Source organism: Saccopteryx bilineata, chromosome 5, assembly GCF_036850765.1.
Source record: "Saccopteryx bilineata isolate mSacBil1 chromosome 5, mSacBil1_pri_phased_curated, whole genome shotgun sequence".
Lineage (NCBI taxonomy): Eukaryota > Metazoa > Chordata > Mammalia > Chiroptera > Emballonuridae > Saccopteryx > Saccopteryx bilineata.
The window spans coordinates 24630352-24650821 of record NC_089494.1 but is presented as its reverse complement, the minus strand read 5'-3'; the positions used below and the strand labels follow the sequence as shown (position 1 = coordinate 24650821).

The 20470-nt window shown below is 36.3% G+C and overlaps 1 protein-coding gene across 5 annotated transcripts in view; it reads right to left on the bottom strand.

Annotated features, from left to right (window-relative positions):
* Positions 1–2823: 2823 nt before the first annotated feature.
* ERBB4 (erb-b2 receptor tyrosine kinase 4) overlaps positions 2824–20470 on the bottom strand; it is a 1148959-nt gene continuing 1131312 nt past the window's right edge. For 3 of the 5 annotated variants that reach the window (XM_066278878.1, XM_066278877.1, XM_066278880.1), the window contains exons 26-28: positions 16559–16606; positions 15466–15763; positions 2824–11014 (exon numbers count right to left, since the gene is read on the bottom strand). In XM_066278878.1, the coding sequence (XP_066134975.1) occupies positions 10569–11014; positions 15466–15763; positions 16559–16606 (792 nt within the window). In that variant the 3' untranslated portion in view covers positions 2824–10568. The remainder of the gene's footprint in view (positions 11015–15465; positions 15764–16558; positions 16607–20470) is intronic. The other 2 variants (XM_066278881.1, XM_066278879.1) reach the window with 1 other exon arrangement.

The window sequence follows — 20470 nt, the reverse complement described above, 5'->3', positions numbered from 1 at the left end:
TAAGTAAATCAGAAAAAAACAGGAACTGTATTATTCCATACGTAGGTGGGACATAATAGTGAAACTAAGAGACATTGATAAGAGTGTGGTGGTTACGGGGGGGAGGGGGGAATGGGAGAGGGAAAGGGGGAGGGGGAGGGGCACAGAGAGAACAAGATAGAGGGTGACGGAGGACAATCTGACTTTGGGTGGTGGGTATGCAACATAATTGAACGACAAGATAACCTGGACTTGTTATCTTTGAATATATGTATCCTGATTTATTGATGTCACCCCATTAAAAAAATAAAATTATAAAAAAAAAAAAAAAAGATAAAACATTTTTCAAAAATAGGATATACAAATTGCCCTCACGCTGGCAAGAAATTATTAATAATAATGGCAATTATATTATTTAATAAAGTTTATTGACGGTAAGAAAAAAAAAAGCTTGGGATGTTTATTTTACTGTTTCTAAGATGCAAATATCTTGGATTATATTATTTTGCAGTACACTCTACTGATCTTCAATACCAGTAAGAAGAAACAAGTTTGCAAGATGAGTATTTTTATTTTTTTAAAAAATCTATGGGTAACTTGCAAGAGCAGATATTTCAATATTCATATGTCTCATTTGTACCATTTGGTTTACAGTCTCCTGATTGCTATCTTATGGTGAATTGTTCTGTTTATAGCTTTAAAATTGCTATCTAGGTGACAGTCTTCTGTTTCTAATCTTAAAATGGTTGTCTAGTGGCTTTGATCCCCATGGTTTAACATGCAGCTTGATAATACTGTGGAGGGAAATACAATTAGCTAACTATGCACCTGCTCAGTATATAATTTTATGAGTGTAACTTGCAGTATGATTGACATCTTGGGGCTTGTAATAAAATCACTTAAAATAAAAATTCTGTATGAAATTCTGCAACATATAAATATTTCTTAATATTTTATGCAATATATTCTCCTCTCTCTTTCCATATGTACACACACACACACACACACAATCTTCCCAAAGTGCTTAGAAAGTTATACAATTGTGAATTGAGGAATTTTAATGCTTAAAGCAGAATAGTTTAAGTCTGAAATTTTCATGTTCATTTTAGATTTTAACCTTGTATTCTATTGTATCTACTGCTTCTTTATATGTTTTTCCCCTCTTACCATCATTACTCTAATTAAAGTCTTAATATTGGTTTATGATCAGATTTTACGCTGTATTTCAGAAGTTGTTTCCTATGGTCAAATATCATGTCATAAACCTTAGAATATTTATCAACTTATTTGTAAATTACTTCCCATAAGGTTTGAATTTCATTTTTATTACTGTATGTAAAACATTGCTAGAGATTAGTGTAGTTACATGTCATAATCTCTCAGATATGTAGAGGACAAGTGGTTCCTTTATAAAACAGGTTTTCAGGACCCTGAGAAAGGAACACAACCTGTACACTCTCCACATGAGTATTTAAAAGATCTTTTCACTTGTGATTATGCGGCATTTTTCTTTCTTGAATGAAATAAAAAACCCCAAAACAACCCTGATCTATCATAAAGGAGCTGCTTTGGAGACCTTTGAGGAGGTGATGTCTTCAGTTATACCAGAGGAATTTGTGTCCAGGGCCCTAATGAAGCTCACTGGTGATTTTGAATTAAGGCGGTGTGTTAGAAGAAAGTACTCTCCTGTCAGAATGTGGTTCCTCTTTAGCGGAGGGAGAAGTGTTAACTAATTAAGGAGGACATACATTTGTTCCTCCGAAGATGAAGCTTTGAGGGCGAGTGCCACTACTTAGTAATGGTCACATGACTAGATTTGTCTTAGTTTTCTTATCTGGATGACCAGGACTTATTCCAATAAAAAGTGTGTATTGAGCCAAATGAACCAACAAATGCAGAAGTTTATACATGGTAAAGCATATGCAATTAGTGACAGATATCACTGTGAGCGCTATGAAATGACTATGGTCTCAAAGAAATGAGTCTAAACATCTAACGGAGGGAATGTGTGCATGTCCTTGCAAATAGCAGGAGGTACAGTCAACAGGATCTTTCCAGACCCGTGACTGAATACCTTTAAAAGAACTTACTCTCCAGTACATTGCTAAATGATGTTGCCTATCCATTGACTCAGTTGACATCATATATGTTCAAATAACCATAATAGTTTCAAAGAGTAATAGAATCTCAATTGAGACGCTACTGGTTACTAAAATCTTAAAGTTCTTACAATTTGGAGGCATGAAGGCATCAGAAAAAAATAATTAAAATAGGAAAATTAGAATAAGACAGTGTTGAGAGATCTTGTTCATGTCAACAGTGTCTCTGAAATCATTTTCGTGGCCTTGTCTTAAGTCACCAGTCACTTCAAGGATGGTACTAACATTTAAAATTCTTTGTAACAAAGATTTGCCAGAATTTTCATAGACTGCAATAAGGGCATAAAGAAAAAAATTTTTTTTTAATATTAATGGTTTCTAGGTATAACCTGCCAATATTTCTTTTTTTTTTAATTTTTGAAGAAACAAACAAGCACAATTAATTAAGCATAGTTCGCACTCATGATTAAGTCTGTGCACATCAACAGGCATATGCACTAGGTGGTAAAAACATATGGAATGTTCACATCTCAAACAACCAAAGGGTTTCCAGGAATAATTAATGAAATTCATTAATATGGACAAAAGTAAACCCATTGCACATCTTCAGATTATTAAATCAAGAACAAATCCTCCTTTCCCAAACTGGTTTTACATAGAACAAATTTCTGACACAGAAGAGAAAATTTGTTTCATATTTTATTGAATTTCATTTATATTAAATTAAAAATATATTTCTGACAGATTCATGTAACAAAAAAGCAGAACAGTTTTCAAATTGTTCAGCTGAGATGATTGGTATGGAATGAGGCAAAGCGGGTCGCATTCTATAATTGCCTTGTACAGGTATGATTCTTTCCCAAGAGCCACGAGAAGATCCTTGAGAACTGAAAAGTCTAATTACAGAAATTTAAAATACTGTTTGTCTCTCATTTTCAAATAACAGAAATGGGGGGAAGAAAAAAAATGGGGTGAAGGGTTGCAGGAGAAAAAAAAAAGGGAAATTATACTAAAAATATACCTAACATTAAAAAAGTTAGTATGTATTAAGTGCATAATCCTTCATAGATAAAATAGAAAAAAAAATCAAAACAACATTACACAACACACAATCGTCATATCTTATTTTGTAAGCGAGTGCAGAGGTTGAACACGTCACAATAGTGCTGAACACAGAATCACAGGTAATGTCAAAATGAAAACTGTCAACCCAAAAGAAACAATCACAAGCTGATTACTTATATACAAATCAACCCTAAAGACAATTATGTTCCAAATAAAGATGTCCACAAAAGAAAATCAAAGCAACATTATCCTTATTTACAAATGCAATTAGCCATGTCTTTAACAAGCTATAAAAATACTATTCACATTTTCAAACATACAGTAGTATTTTTTGTTTGTTTATTTCAAAAGGCAGCTATCTTTGAACACTGGGATTTAAATGAAACAGTGATGGCTTACTGAGTAGGTATTTTTGCAGCCCTGTCCTTTGAAGATACTTTACATTAAGAGGGCTTGTTTTCTCTTTATAAGTTAAGAACATAAGGAAATGAATACAAATGTATAAAATACCTTAAGCCTCTGTCATGTTGGTAGTGTCTCCCTTTATTACCTAAACTGATCTTATTCAATTGTTTTGATATGTGTATGAGATGAATGTTTGAGAGAAGTTTTAACATTACATACATTTTTGTGCTATAAATTGTCTCACAGATTGGTCTCATTTTCAGTTGATCTTGTTACACTGGTGCTCAAAAAAGACATGAATAACTGGTCATACCATGTGAAAACGCAGGTTCTACATGCAGCAATGCAAGTCCTTGGCGCTCACCACATGAGATGTATGTAGACCCAGCAGCCAGTGAGGTGTGCATTCAAAGTTAGCTGCCCTTGCACAGCTGCTCAGATTAGTAATCGACCCATTTAACAGCAGTACCAATTTATGCTACATATTTCAAAGTACCTTACTTGAAAAGAACAGCGTACATATCTACACTTAGAAAATAACTTTTGTAGTTGATTACTGGAGTAATCCCAAAAGAGTTCTTGGAGTGCTATGGTGTAGTCCCTTCACTCCCCCCTCCCGGCCCCTGAGAGATCCAGAAATATACAGGAAAACGACTTTCACATTAGGGAAAAAGTACAACCCTTCATTAACTGAAAAATCTGGAAATGATATTAAAAAACCAGGTCATGTCAATATATAGGAGGTATGATTTGCTTTCCTTCAAAAGGGCTATAGGCCCGGGCGGGGCACACATTTACACATCAGGGATAAAAATAGCAGTAAAGGCAAAGTGGTTTGGACAAGTTAGACTATTGCCTACAGGTACGAAATTTTGTTTTCGTACAAATTTGTATATTTGTACAAATATAACCACGTCTCATGATATGGGTAAAACTCAGAGCCTTGAAAGGAAAATGACCTTAAAGAGTAAAAGTAGAGAAAGAATGGCAACCTAGTAGACAACACGAATTTTCATTACAGCGAAACTGCACTCATTATATATTTCTTAGATGGATGAATGAACCAATAAAGAATTACAGGTTGTTCTCAAAGCTGAATACCCTTTACCTTTATGATAATAAGACTCTTCATTTGTGAAAAAGAAATACAGCAGCTATAAATATTTGTGATCAAGAATAAAATAAGATAAATAAAGTAAATAAATTAATGTGCTGGCAAAACGAACTTCTCAGTGATATGTAAGGTTTTCACAACAAGATTAAATCTAAGAGCTACTAAAGGCAAGTGCCCATGTGTGAGCTTCAAGATTCAACACAGGGCGGACTCATCTCAAATTCCTACAGAGAAGGATATAGTAGAGGAATCCACTTTCATGGGAAAACGTAATTTTTAATATCATAAAGCCTACTCTGTGCAGTAATTTACTTGAGAAATAATTCAAATAATGTCCAAATTGCTGGGATCTTTTATGAAAAAGTCAGGCATTTGAGAGCAGAGGCTGAGTCATTATTTCACAAAGCAGGGTGTAGGACCTTAGGGGTCTGCTATGGCTTAGAAGAGGTATAGCATCAAGAGGGCCACTCCAAACCAGAGTGGCAGAAAGGTGAAGACAATGGCGGAGGTTGAGCCAACGGGAAAAGAAGTAAGGATGGGATTTTCCTCTAAGGTCCAGAGAGAAATGGATGTTTATGTGATTCCTAACAAGATAGTCACTTGTAAAACTGACTGTCAAAGAGAATTTCCCAGGGAAAGCATGTGAATACTCCCATGAAATTGGGGCTTAGAGTCTTTTCAGCTCAGGACTAGTCAAGCTTTTTCTTCTGCCCCAAATTTCACCCGGCCAGAAAGAGGCCAGGCAGGGGTCTGCAAAAGTAACATGGCCTACATTTTTAAACTTTTACATAAACCAGGAGGGCTTGAACAGAGTGAACTTGAACATCTACTATTTTATGGGGACTTTTCTGTGAATGAACAGAGCAGAGCATCCCACGGTATTAAAAACCATTTGTTCACACAACTGAAGGTTTTCCTGATCCCAAACAGCGCCCACTACAGATCCACATTTGCAACTGAAGAGAGAACTATTTGCAAAGGCTTCTTCTCTGGGATTAGGAAATTGTGTTAATTCCTCCCAGACATATAAAAACTGGCCTGACTGTAATAGCTCTCATATCAAAGTCTTCACTGATCTTAGTATTTTAAACTTATACCCAGTCTCTCTCTGTGTAATCTTATTCTTTCTTAAGCGAATGGTAATTAAAAGACATCAGTCTGCCTTTATGTGTCTATATGGGTTCTACAAAACCCATTTACACAGAGAGGCATAGCAGAATTCTCTGCCCACAGCATAGACAGGAGTGAATTTATCTGGGTTTTAACAACTAGCAGTTTATACACCTGTATTTCTTATTCACCTTACTAAAAATCATCAATCTAGTAACTAGAGTCCAAAATAATAGATATACAGTAGTTTGGAATGCTTATTCTAGCATTTATTTATCAGAATATGGTTAACTAATTCTTGGTTGGTTTTTGGAAATGGAAGGTTTTTTGGAAAAAGGAAAAATACATCACAAATTAACTGTGCTTTGTTCCTTTACTAAATGGCACCACTCATATCTTGTCTCTGCATAAGGTAATAGAATATTTCCATTCTCCTGACTTCATTCTGAAGACCTCTTACTTAAAGTCATAAGGAACATATTTGCCTGTCAAATTCTTCAAGGTGGTTTTAGCCAAAGAAATTTTAAAAATTTCTCTTTACACTTAATACATTTTAAAAAGGTAAAAGAATAAGAGTACAAGAAAAAAAATTAACTGTAGTGTTGTAAACCAAGTTTTCACACGTGGAACCGGCTCTTTCTATGCCTACTTTCAGCTAAACCTAACAAATAACAATTTTAATGGCAAACTTATTGTTTACTCTGCAAACTCCATCCTACACTTTCACAGCCTCCATTTTCTTTTGTTACATTATATTTTGTGGTTAATTTTCTAGCTTGATTTAATAATATTAAAATCATTTAATGTCTGATAATCTAACTAAATCTACATCTTACAGCACTATCATGGTTTTGCCCAGTTATATACATGCTCTCATGATCACCTTTTCTATTACCTTATGAACTACATACACTAGTTAAATAAGCAACATTTATAGATGGGTGAATAATTCAAGTTTTGAAATAAAGATTCGATTACTCTAGAAAAACTTGTATTTACATCCTTCCCTGTTGGGCTTAAACAAGTTAATTTGTCTTTTCACTTTTGACACTTCAAGAAGCACATTGATAGCCCCCCTCACTGCATCTAGCAGCAGAACCTCACAGTCATTTTCCAGGTCTGACCTTGGCATTGGGAATATTCCTCATCTTCATGCTATGCCCTGCCTTTACCAGCTATTAACACGCATTATAAAACTTCAAAGGATATTATTTCTTTGCTCAAGCTACAGATTTTCGGTCATTCTTTCTGATCAACTAAGAAAGAATCTCATATTTTTTTACTTCGTACCTCCTAATTTAAGTATCGCATTTTTTTATGTTATTTCAAGATTATTACTTGAGAAAGAACTCTTCCTCTCAACCTGTGCTGTTAATATTTGGAAAACCAATTGCTGCTCAACAGTTCACACACGTCTGCACAATAAAAGATGCTATTCTATGGTTCTGGGTCTACCCTGATTTAGAGGACAGTTTTCTCACCTAAGAACTACGTCTTTAAAAGAACAGCTTTTTTCATACCTGAAAATAGGATTCTTCAAGATAGGTATAAACTAGAAAATTTGGTGATTTAAAAAATATAGTCTGTGTAATTTTAATATTACGTTTTCTCAAATTTACTTAATTGATTCAGCATATTTGCACTGATACATTTAGCCTCTAGAATATGCTGTTCCAATGCACTTTTCAGCTTTTAATTGGCATTTTAAAAAATCGCTCCACTGGGTTGGATAATTTATTCTTTGGAAAAAATGGGAAAAAATGTGTTTTTTCTTCTTCTCATACACTCTGAAATATGTTTTCCTAGGGGGGAAAATAAAACAAATGAGAAATCCTAGAAAACTGAAATCAAGTATATACTACAGAAATCATTCAAAAGGAATAATAAAGTGGAGCTCTTGTGAAACATTTTGGGTCATTTGGGATCGTATTTGCCTCTATCTCCAGTTATTAGTGGAAGATTCCTGCTGTTCAAGGTCTCGTGTTCTTAGAATGAAGGAGATTACATCACTAAATACATTTTTATTATCTTAACAGTAAGAAATTTATTTTTCTTTCCTTCTTCAAAATAAATGATTGTGCTTTCCACATCCCAATAAAAACATAGGAATATTGTAAATCAGAAGAAAGAAATCAAGTTCCAGTATCCAACAAGGGTGCTGTCAGTGCTGAGTTGGTAGAGATTTATCTAGAAGGGGAGGCTTATGTAATGATGTGAGGTCCCCTTTTCCTGGATACTTCTCTGAATGCACGAGAACGCTCTGAGTTGTTAGGCTGTGGTCCTTGAATTAGTCTTGGGAAATTTATGTTTGAACCTTACTAGAAAGGATCTCACAAACCCCCTCCTTGCTTTTCCTCACTTTTATAGCTTACCCCACTTCTCATAACTTAGGACCAAACCAATTCCAATGCCTCCAAGGTCCTTGGCCAAAGACCAACATCAATTGTTGATTTAATGGCCAAGTTAGAATTCAGACAGGTCAACAAGCCTTCTAAACCAGTTTGTGCTTAGATGACAGGTTTGAAATTATTCTGTTAGTCAACTTCAGTAACTTGTAGGATTGTTAATTCATGTCCCAAATGAGTTCAATGGAGATCTTTTAACTAACAGCTGATTTTATAAAGTCTACTCACAAAATGTTCATGCAATTTGATTCTTTGAACTTATAAAGAAATTCAAGTGTCATTCTAAATAAATCTAGACTAAAAATTTTAAGTTAGGAATAATACTATACTTATCTGGGTTTTCCCTACCCAACACAGTGCTTTTAGTAGACTCTAAATAAATATCAGTGGAAAAAAATAAATTGAAAGTATGAATGCATTTACTTTGGCAAAATAAACAGAAACTTAGATTTCTTTGTATTTTTTTTCCCTCTAAACTGTTTTACCATTGGTGATTTTCAGCCTAATTGCTTTCTTTTAGGTGATTGACTCAAATTGATTCCCATATGTTAACATTAGAAAAAATATTTTTTTAAAAAGTCCAAATGACTTGGGGGAGATTTTTCTAGAAAAGAGAGACTTATATCTTATTACTGACCTGAGGTTTCCTTTTTTTTAGAGACTCATTCTTACCATTTGTCCCCATCGTTCATCTTAACTCAGCAGGTATTCTTTTAAAACAATACATACTAAACATGGTTCTAGAACTAGGATACTCTGAAGGTAAAGAGTTATTATACATAGTATAAAAAGATTAGTATGTTGGATATTAAAATAATTACATGAGAAAATTTTTCACGTTTATTTACAACTTTTGACCCAAGGATGTATCTATAAGCTGTGGATGTTTGTGTATTTCTTTTTATTATACCAATTTATGTGCAAAGAGTTACCTTCTACTTAATATAAATATAAATAGAGCCTCATACTAGAAATTCCATGGAATTTAAGCCAATCCTTACTTGCATTCTTTTTAATATGCAGTGTACAAACAGGACAACTTTTCCTTGCGTAGCAAATGTGACATCACATGTTGATAACATGTTGGCCCTCTTACCATCATCCTGGGATACTCGTTCAAAGTCCTAATTTGCTTGGGATGGTATTTCCACAGTCTTACTTTATCTTAGCACTTTTTTTAAAAAAAATGTACTTACATTAATTATTTTGCTGGTTGCTTCCATATTGCTTCATTCAAAATCCAAAACACAGTTCAAAAAGAGAACAAATAAAATTATAGTTTAAGTGCAAACTACATTTCTGAGTATCTGCCAGGTAGACATACCCAATCCAGTGTGTTTCTTCCAGTTCAATGGATTCTCCATTGGATCACCCCTGAAAATGTCAGTAGTTTTCATGAACCACACAGAACTGTCTCTTAGTTTCCCTTCTATTTCCTCATCACCAACTGCCTGTCAAGTACTGTCATTTATGGTGGAGAAGAAAAGATTGAAAGATGTAAAGGCATGGGATGGTACATATTCAATAGCGTAAAACACAGAAGTTAGATCTGATGCTATATTTGACTAATACCTTGGCCTCCCTTTCTAATTTTAAAGACTGTATATTTAAAATAGGGGCCATTTTACTACATTAAAATCTTCCTTTATAAAATGCTGTCAATTTATAGCAACACATAAGAAGCTTCCATATAAAGAAAATCTTTGCAATTAAAAATTAAAGCTATAAATTGGGGAGAATAACCAAAGCAAAGCAAAACAAAACAAAAAAATCCTCCCAACATAACTACTAGTTATAATTTTGAATTAGATAAAAAAAAATTTATGAAAGCTGAGTTAGCCATTCTTGCTTGTCAGGACAGAAACTGCTGGAGAAAGAAATTGGCTTCTCAACCTCAGTTACTATCACATGCTATAGACAAGATCATCCTTCTATTTATTCTAGTGGAAAGTGTATTAGGACTTCCAGGGATGTTGAAACTGTACACATCAGTCCCTGTAGCTAGGAACAGATAGGGGGGGTCTTTCATGATTCTACATTTCATACAATGAGAAAGAATTTTAAAAAAAGAAACAAAGTGGAGAACTAGATTGACAGCAGGCAGTATTGCCTTGTATTTGCTGGTTCTCTCTAGCTGTTCCTGTCTCCTGACCAACCCATGCAGAGAAATGAAGAAACAGTGTGGTTTTCCCTGTCTTTCTCTTTCAGTTCTTCCTCCTAAGGTTCAAGTTAGATAAGCACGTAACTATCATTGCATCTCTATAGCTTCCCACCCCGGGAAGTTTCAGAACTACTGGCCTTGGGAATAGAAGGAAGACCAAAAGAGAAAGAAAGGTGGCAGGGACATTGGAGCGGGCATGTCTTTCCACCTTCAAACCACGGTTGTTGAGTTTACACCACAGTGTTTCGGTGTCTGTAGGGTGGAGGAGGCAGCACAGTGCCCGGTTTCAGCGAAAACTCAGAGAGGTATTCCGGATTCTCCGCCACAATCGGCCGGATCCGTCCGTTTTGTTTATAAAAATATTTTGTGCTGTACTCCTGAAGGTAGTCTGGGTGCTGAAGAGTGCTTCGCGGTGGCAGGCTGTGGTTCCAGTAGTCGGGGTTGTCGAACGCTTTCTTGGCCTTCTCTGGCACAGAGAGGACGTTGTTCTTCAGGTACTCGGCCTTCCCCAAGGCGTTGGCAAACGTGTTGAGGTACAGGGGCTCGTTCACATACTCTTCCTCAGCCTTGGGTGGAACAGTGGAAGCATTGTGATATTCAGGATTATCCAAAGCTTGAAGGTCTCCGTTTTTTCTCCGAGAAACAAAAGGGTTCTCCTCTACAGGATTCAGGTATTCTAACAGAATACAGAAATAGCAGTTAACGTTTACTTTGGGGAAAATGGTAATCAGAACAAGGTTATATAGAATGGTTAGCTTCTTTGTTCAAAACAATGAAGCCTTGAATTCTCATTAAAAAAAAACAAACTGGCCCTGGCCAGCTGGCTCAGTGGTAGAGAGTGGGCCTGGCGTGCAGAGGTCCCGGGTTCGATTCCCGGCCAGGGCCCACAGGAGAGGCACCTGTCTGCCTCTCCACCCCTCCCCCTCTCCTTCCTCTCTGTCTCTCTCTTCCCCTCCCGCAGCCAAGGCTCCATGGAAGCAAAGATGGCCCGGGCGCTGGGGATGGCTCCTTGGCCTCTGCCCCAGGCGCTAGAGTGGCTCTGGTCGCGGCAGAGCGACACCCCAGAGGGGCAGAGCATCGCCCCCTGGTGGGCGTGCCGGGTGGATCCCGGTCGGGCGCATGCGGGAGTCTGTCTGACTGTTTCTCCCCGTTTCCAGCTTCAGAAAAATCCAAAACCAAAACGAAACAAAACTATTTTGTTGATTATTACTGTCATGAAAAAAAAAGGGTAAGTGGGTCAAAAATGTTAAGGACAAAGCCGGGCAACAACAAGGCTGATATCAGCATTCCTGTCCCTTGGATTGTTCTTTGTCCTTCTAAATTCATTTATCTCTTCTACATCTGGGGCCAGTTATTTAAATGCTTCTGTCAATAACTTATGTTGGATGACAAGACAACCACAACCTCTCAGGGTTAAATAGCCTTTATGTGTGGAGAAGTCAGATTTTAAAAAGCATATTGGAAAATCAAAATATCTATAGCTTAATTCCACCTCAAGATGAATAGATGAAGTGAAAGAATAGCATTTTTTTGTCTGCATGGTTTACTGTGGTGTCTGCATAGGTAACAAAGATCTGATTATAGATGTTCTTCAGAAAGCTTTACACATAGTAAAGGAAACATCTCAAAAAAATATAACAACCCATAATCAAATCTAGTAGATATCTGACATGCTTCTAAAGTGACTTGGTGACAATACATGTGATTAACAAAAAAGTAGAACACCCTGGCTGGTTGGCTCAGTGGTAGAGTGTCGGCCTGGCGTGCAGGAGTCCCAGGTTCGATTCCCGGCCAGGGCACACAGGAGACGTGCCCATCTGCTTCTCCACCCCTCCCCCTCTCCTTCCTCTCTGTCTCTCTCTTCCCCTCCCGCAGCCAGGGCTCCTTTGGAGCAGCATTTGCCCGGGTGCTGAGGATGGCTCTGTGGCCTCTGCCTCAGGCGCTAGAATGGCTCTGATTGCAGCAGAGCGACGCCCCAAGATGGGCAGAGCATCGCCCCCTGATGGGCGTGCCGGGTGGATCCCGGTCGGGCGCATGCGGGAGTCTGTCTGACTGCCTCCCCGTTTCCAATTTTGGAAAAATACAAAAAAATAATTATTATTATTATTAAAAAAAAAGTAGAACAATTTCCAATGGCTAATAATCACAGAATAGCAAACTGTAATTATAAATCATATGAGATGTCACTATTTTGTAGGTTGAAATGGTCATATAGTGGTTATTTTGTATAATTCAATCTAATAAATTGATCTAAAATAGGTACTGGCTCAGAATTTTTAATAATGCCGCTAATTAATGTTGTTCACCTCAAGTTAAACTCACTCATCTGATATGACTTTATACAGACCTATATCCAAATATATAGTAGACCATATTTTTTCCCTGTCTTTTAGTACATACACAAAAATTTCATTTTAGCTCTTCCTTTTTTGTTGAGATGTCACCATTCTGAAATAAACTTTCTATCCCCTAAACTTAGCCTGTAGAGAGAAAAATCTCATCAACTCAGAGTTATTTGTCCTTGGATATAGTCTACTGGATATAGTGAAGGGTTTAGCATCCAGTGCAAGTTAAAAGATAGTCATGAATATCTACTGTATAAATGAATTGTAGTTCAATCATCTACAAGGCTCTATCATTTCATCCTTGCATCAATCCTGTGAAAAAGGATGTGCAAGCTGTATTTTTCCAGCTGTATAGACAGAAAACTGAGATTAAATAATGTATGAAGGATACCATTAGCAATGAACTAGAATTCAGAACTAACTCTTCCTGAGTAGTCATCTCATTCTACCACATTGTTTTCATTTTTGCCCCTACAGGAGGAGGGTGAACTTTACCCTTGATAAATGCATCAATTTGAAAGGCACTTAAAGCTACTGTCACTTTAAGAAAAACATATGAATAAACTTATAAGGGAACCAGAATGGTTTTTTATTACAGGATTCCTGAACTTCTGAATTGAAAGTATAGGAATGTCTCTACTAAAATGCTCTATTCTCTGAGAACTAAGCTAGAGTGGAATACCCTCTGTAGAAACTTGGTCTCTTGGTATTCAGAGGCAAAATCTGGGGATGACCTACAGAGAGTCTATATGGCTGATCTGCTTTTCTCTTCGAAGGTTTATATTACATTTTTGCAATGTAATGTATTTATTATCCGAATGCAAACCTGGGTAGTCATACAGTTACGGACAGAGAAGTAACTCTATGGTTGAGCTGAAACTCTCCCCAGAGAATATTCTAATTTCAGGGGGATCTGGCAACTCTTCTGAAAGTTTACATTTGTGTCACTCCAGGGTTACTATAAACTGCATATATTACAACAGAAACATTGTATAAAAGAAATACTTTTATATATCTAGATGTATATATTTTAAAGATTCCAATTTTTTTTAAATTTAGTGATTTTATAAAGAAAGGAAGGAAGAGAGGGAGAGACAGAGAAACATCGATTTATTGTTCCCATTATTTATGCATTCATTGGTTGATTCTTATATGTGCCCTGACTGGGGATTGAACTTGCAACCTTGGCATATTGGAACTGTACTTTAACCAACTAATCTACCTGGCCAGAGCCTAGATGTATATATTTTAATATGCTATTTATAATAAGGATTTAAGAATCTTTAAATTGCATATTATAAAAGAGAATACAACCATATATTACAGGACACAATGGGCTCTCAAACAGAGTCTTAACGTATTGTTTACTGTTGACACTTAAGATGATGAGACACCATCATCAGTTTGGTTTTTTTTTCTTATTTATTCATTTTAGAGAGGAGAGGAGAGACAGAAGGGGGGTAGGAGCTGGAAGCATCAACTCCCATATGTGCCCTGACCAGGCAAGCCCAGGGTTTCGAACAGGCGACCTTAGCATTTCCAGTTCGACGCCCTATCCACTGCGCCACCACAGGTCAGGCCCATCATCAGTTTTTAACAACAATCATCCATCTTCTCTTTTTTGTGATGCTATTAAATTAGAAAGACAGAAGTTTCCTTAAAATAGAAATTTTTTAGGTGTTTAATATTTCTACCACTAACTTTTTATAGTAGTACCTTCTTATCCATGGGAAAAGCATTCCAAGACCCCTATGAATGCTTGAAAATATGCAGAGTATAGAACTCCATATATACTGTTTTTTTTTTCTTATATATACATACTTTTCCATTAAAGAGAGCATTTGATAGCTTTCTAAGGTATCCAAATGGCCAGCAACATTATTCTTACACTTTGCAGATAGAATTAAGTAAAATAAGGATTGTTGAACACAGCACTGTGATACAGCCATAGCTGATCTGATAACCTAGGTGGCTCCTAAGTGACTAATGAGAAGGCAGTGTATACCGCATGGAAACATATCCCGGATTGGACAGAGCAGGGTGACATGAGCTTTCTTCACGCTACTCAGAATAGCACACATTTTAAAACTTATAAATTGTTTACCAAAATTTTCCACTTAATAGTTTTAGACTGCAGTCCACCATGGGTAACTAAAACCATGGAGAACAAAATAGATTAGAGGAAATTATTGTAATGTTCTTGCAGTCCTTTATAGAACCACAAACTATGAATATTTTCAAGATGTGATTGTATACACATAAGTATATACTGGGTTAGAACTTTAATTTTTGAAATGCCATTAAAGAAATAATAGTTTCCTATAATAAACTAGGTCATTTAAATGATATCATTGTAATAAAGCAAACAAATCTTTTATTGGTGCCACTAAAAGCTTCGGACACTTCCCAGTCTTTACAATCTCCACAGTGAAGTCCAATAAAACAATGGTTCTGAAATCTTGTAATATGCTACCACATTCAAATATTTCAGTAAAGATATGTTTAGGTTAGTGACCTGATCATGTTAAAAAATACCTGGGGATCTTGTTAAAATTCAGACTCCTATTCCAGGTGCAGTCAGAGATGCTGGTTTCTAAAATGCCCCTAACTGCTAAAGATGCTGCTGATTCAGACCACAGAGCCTGAATGGCAGCGGCTGAGATCTTTTCTGGGTCACAGATGTTACCTAGTCCAGCGGTTTGGCAATATCCCTTCAATACTTTGCTTACTTTGATGGATGTGAATATAGAATTGCAATCATTTCTGAACATCCTGTTTATACCTTGTTTGGGTTTGTCTCGCATTGGAGTCATGTAACCTTCTTCATCCAGCTCTCCTCGTGGGCTCCGTTCCGGGGCAAACACTGTGGGGTCAGCACTGTACCTCTGGGTGCTGCTATCCTCTTGGACATGGGGTGCCACTGGCTTGCGTAGGGTGCCATTGCAGCAGGAGTCATCAAAAATCTCAGCTGTGGCCCCCTGAGCAACGGGGGCTTCTGGGATGGTACTGGTCGTGGCTCTGTAGGGCACAGGCACCCCCTGGTCGGCAGCAAATCCCCCATCTCGGTACACAAACTGGTTCTGTCAACAGCAGAGACACATTTGGACAAAAGTTATTGTTAGGAATGTTTGTGAAAAATGAATATGAAGAACCAAAAGGATATGGAAGCTTGCTTTTCAGAGAAAAATCCATTTATTATTTTTTTTTTATTGAGCTTATTATCACTACTGGCTAATGGGTTTAAATTAAAAACTAAAAACACCTAAAATTCCAATTTTCTTAAAAATTAAATCACGGAAAACAAGTTGGAACTAGATATTTTAATTTTACTAAACACCTACCACATGATCAAATAAAACATATTTCACAGTATTTTCCCCACAGTTGCCAATTTTTTAATATAAAATTAAGACAATTTTTATGACATAAAGCAACATCATGAATTAAAGACAGTTGTCATTAAGAACAAAAGCTCTGTGATGCCATTTGAGTGGTGGCATTTCCTTATCGCAGTCTATTCTGTAGTTACTACAACTTTGAGTCTCCAGGACCTACCCAGAGAATCAATCACCAGGGAGATTCTGACTTTTTAGCAAACGACCTATAATCATGGAAGTAAAGATTACCTCCTCACCTAGAAGCACATCTTATGAGCCCAGGTAAAACTCAAAAGCTACCATTGATGGATGGTATCTCAAGTTTGGATTGTCTACTGAAATAAAATACATCTACAAAGGCAGCTGCAAAATCTACAGCAAATTCTGAACTTACTGTTGGCAAAGGCAAAATGAAATTATGGGGAGACGAGAGAGAGAAAACATGGTAAGCAAAGACCAAAAATCCTAAAAGATGAAGGTTGATTGTGAAATACTTACTCCTGACATGGGGGTGTAGGCGGGAGGAGGGCTGTGTCCAATTTCACTCTAATAGGAAAGAAAAATGGAATGATGGATATAATAAGAAGTAATATGAATGGGGGAAAAAAAGAAAGAAAGGAAAAGCTACATGAGTCGTATGAACCAGAGAGGAAACCATGCACAACAGTGAAGTTTGCTAAATGGTAAAATTTTATGCACTCTGACTACAATTGAGTTTATTTATGTGTTTTGAGGAGATTAAATGTATTAATTCAATCCCTGGAAAGAAAATTATATAAAAAAGTAAAAATTGTAAATAGATTAAAAATTAAGTATATAAGGAATATGCCTCGAAGAAAGGGGAAAACAGTAAATGATTAACTGTACCTATAAACAAGGAACAGTTTCTTTGTTGATATTAAATGACTGAAATAGCCACATACCATAGCATTAACTTTTCTTTTATAAGACACTTATCTAGAAGGACATATAAGTGAATTTAAATTTGCCTGGAATAACTTTCTTCTATAAAGTGACAACAAGGAGTAACTAAAATAAACCTCTTAGCATCATCTTGAAACATCTTTGAAATATAGCTAAATATTATTATTCTACATTAATATTCTTATAGTGCGGAGAATCATAAACCAATCTAAGAAAAATGTGGTCTCATAGAGATGAAATGTTTAATTTGAATTAAAAGCAACTGGATAGAACAATTTCTTTAATTAACTTAGTCTATTGGCCTAATCAATGGACAAGTTCTAAACATCTGAGTTCTGAACAGGAGTTTACATTTTAATTTTCCCCGTAGCTGAGTCACTTACATGATGGCATAGGAAATACTTATGCCTTTCTTTCTCTGATAACTTAACAACACATTGAAGATTCTGACACGGAAAGTCAGAGGTATAGTTGAAATGCAATGCATAGGAGGTGATATTGTACATTAAATAGACAGATTGTCTTATGATTCATTAGAAGCTCTAAGCTCCAGTCCCAAATACAAGTGATGTAGTCAGTCATGAAACACCTCAGACCCTCATTTGCATTCCTGGTCTCTCTATTCTTAGTGTGGACAAAGTAAGTTCATCTTTATAAATGAACTTTGTAGGGTCTGCACAAATGTAGAAAATATATAAAATTTAAATATTCACATGTGCTAAATCAGATTTTTAAAATCAAGCAATTAAAATGCCGAAGCTACTCATCAAAGATGCACTTAAAGACATTTATCTGTTCTTCATAGTCCCTTAAATATAGATATATTTTGCTATCTTTTAGAAAGGCATGAAATCAAATACATTGTTTATATAATTTGAGAAATAAATTTTCTATATAGTGTGGTAATATAAAAAATAGAGGAATAGTACAAGGAATATGACAATTGCCTGGTGGAACCTTATTATTTTACAAACCCTGATTTTCCCCTATCATTAAACTTTATTATTTAGCAAGTATTTAACAAGTATTTATTAATTCTCTACAATGAAAACACAGGAACTGTGGTAGATGCTGGAGGTATTATGAGGCACCAAGGGAGACATGGTCATTGGCCGTTTGCAATTTCCCCGGTACTATCAACATAACCAGAGATGATTAGAAGAAAAGGCAAGAAGGTAATGAGGTTGGAATGAATTTATTTCAATTCTGTGATTCTATATTAGAAGATAAAGTATAACAAAATTTTAGGATTAGTAATTATCAGTGTTCCTGTGACCTCTTACTTTGCAAGAGTCGCTGTTCTAGAAAAAGGTTTGGCTGGAATCACAGCCCAGGAAACAGCCCTTTGACGGCTGCACATTTCACATTTCATAAAGGAAATGTGTAATGATCAAAGAAACAACTCACAAGTAATTCTTCACCAGGAAACACTTTATTATCTATATTCATTATCTGGGCTAGACGGCCTTCAGTGGTAAAGGCGTTGTATTAAAAATAGCTAGACCACTGGCAGGTGGTCTGCTCCCAGACAGGAAGTGAGCGCTGCCATATTAGGATGCATCCGCTGTCCCTGCTTTGACAAGTCTTCCTGTCAGCCACCTGCCAGCTCCAGCTCATGGACCGCCAGATACCATCACAGAAATAGGAGCGTCTTCATGCTTTTTCTAGTTTAAAATGCCTTTTTTCTAGCATTAAAATATATAAAAAAACGCTAAGCTAAGCCCCTTTCGCATTCATCATTTTATAGGGTTACTGGACTCCTTTTATATTGCTGTTTCCATGTTTTCTTTCCCCCATTTTCCCCCCTGTTTTCCATGATAAAAAGCACCTCATTCATTTCCCCCTGGAAGGGCAATGCAGCTACAAGGGAACATCTGTGAGGCCAATTAGCTGGGCTGGGAATGTGATATAATTGTTTAAATATATTTAAATTACATGTTAATCACTATGTCATAATTTATAGGCTTTGAAAATAACTTTTTGTACTTGATAGCAGAGCCAGATTTTACTTGTTTTTGCTGTTTTTAGTTCACAAGCAGCTCTTCTCATTGCGGGCCGCCCCTGCCTCCCCCGCCCCCTGTTCTCCCGCACTTTAAGAGCTGAACTTTAATAATGGAAAGAATGACAGCTGCAAGTAAATTGGTTGGGTAAAAATTAAGATCCTCACAAGCAGAACGAGCTGGAGTGACCTGAACGTTCACAGCAGAACAAAGCGGTGCTCTCAGCTAAAAGGCTTTTGTTTTTCCATTGTGCCACTTTCTGCTGTCCATCAAAGCCCAGCTTTGCGGATCCTCAGGAAGCAGCACCGGGTGCATCTGTTCAATTAGCTGCTGAGGGGATTTACTGTCAGCAGGACGGAGGCAGAGGGAGGTGGGTTATAAACTGGCAGGTGGTAGGGAGGGTTTTTTTTTTCCTTGGTGGGGGGATTTGTAAGGGTGATTGAGAGAGTCAAGTTTAATTTTGTTGACATATCACTGGGACATTGTATGATTAACTTGGACTCTAGTGCCAGAGGTTATAGAAAAGGCAAATGTCAGGAAATACATCAAATACAGTGTTAAAAGCACTTTTTATACACATTATGTCCTAAAATTTACTTTTTAGTTGAGTGAGAAAGATTTGAACCTTTGTCTTATTACAGGTACTGTGTTTCCCATATTAACTGTTTTAATTAAAATATTGTATTATTTAATGTTGTTCCTGGGAAATTTTAAATTGTTAACCAGATGAACTATGTCCTATGATTTCTTTTTTCTTTTTTTTTTAAATTGTACAGGTCTATTTCTTGGGAAATAAACAAAAATGCAAGCTTACTCCCTGACTTCTATCTAAAACTACAGATGTTCTTAATAGGAGATAGTTGTTTTTTCTCTTCAGATAATTGTTATTATCCATATTAACCACAAGATTAAAGTTTCTAGGGCCAAGAAACACTACAACTCCTTTTAAATAAAATAGAATGTGTTTCTGTAAGTTATTTCTAAACTATCAGCACTAATTTATCACCTAGGCACTAACAAATAATATCTGATAAGGGCCCTCAAAGTTTTATCCTCCCTGACATATATTTATAACACGCTGATGGGCATTTTTACATTTTTATAGGTCAAGTAACTGAGAGATAAGATGCTGTTTGAATTCTGTATTATCCCTGATGCATACTCTATCTTTTTCATGACTGAGTTCAACATACCACTGTTTGAGACATCTCGATTTAGAACCTTCATTCCTTCATTTTTCATACAATGAAACAGAAGGAAACAAGCAAAATGTGTCCATATGCCAAATGCCACTAGGACTGAGGTAAGCCTATTGAATCTAGGCAGCTGGCTTAAACACACACACACACACACACACACACGCACGCACGCGCACACACACACACACACATTACTATAGAAGCACACATATATTACCCATAATGTGTTTAATTTATTTACTTAACTTTCTTTTTTTTTTTTACTTTTTTGTGACAGAGACAGAGAG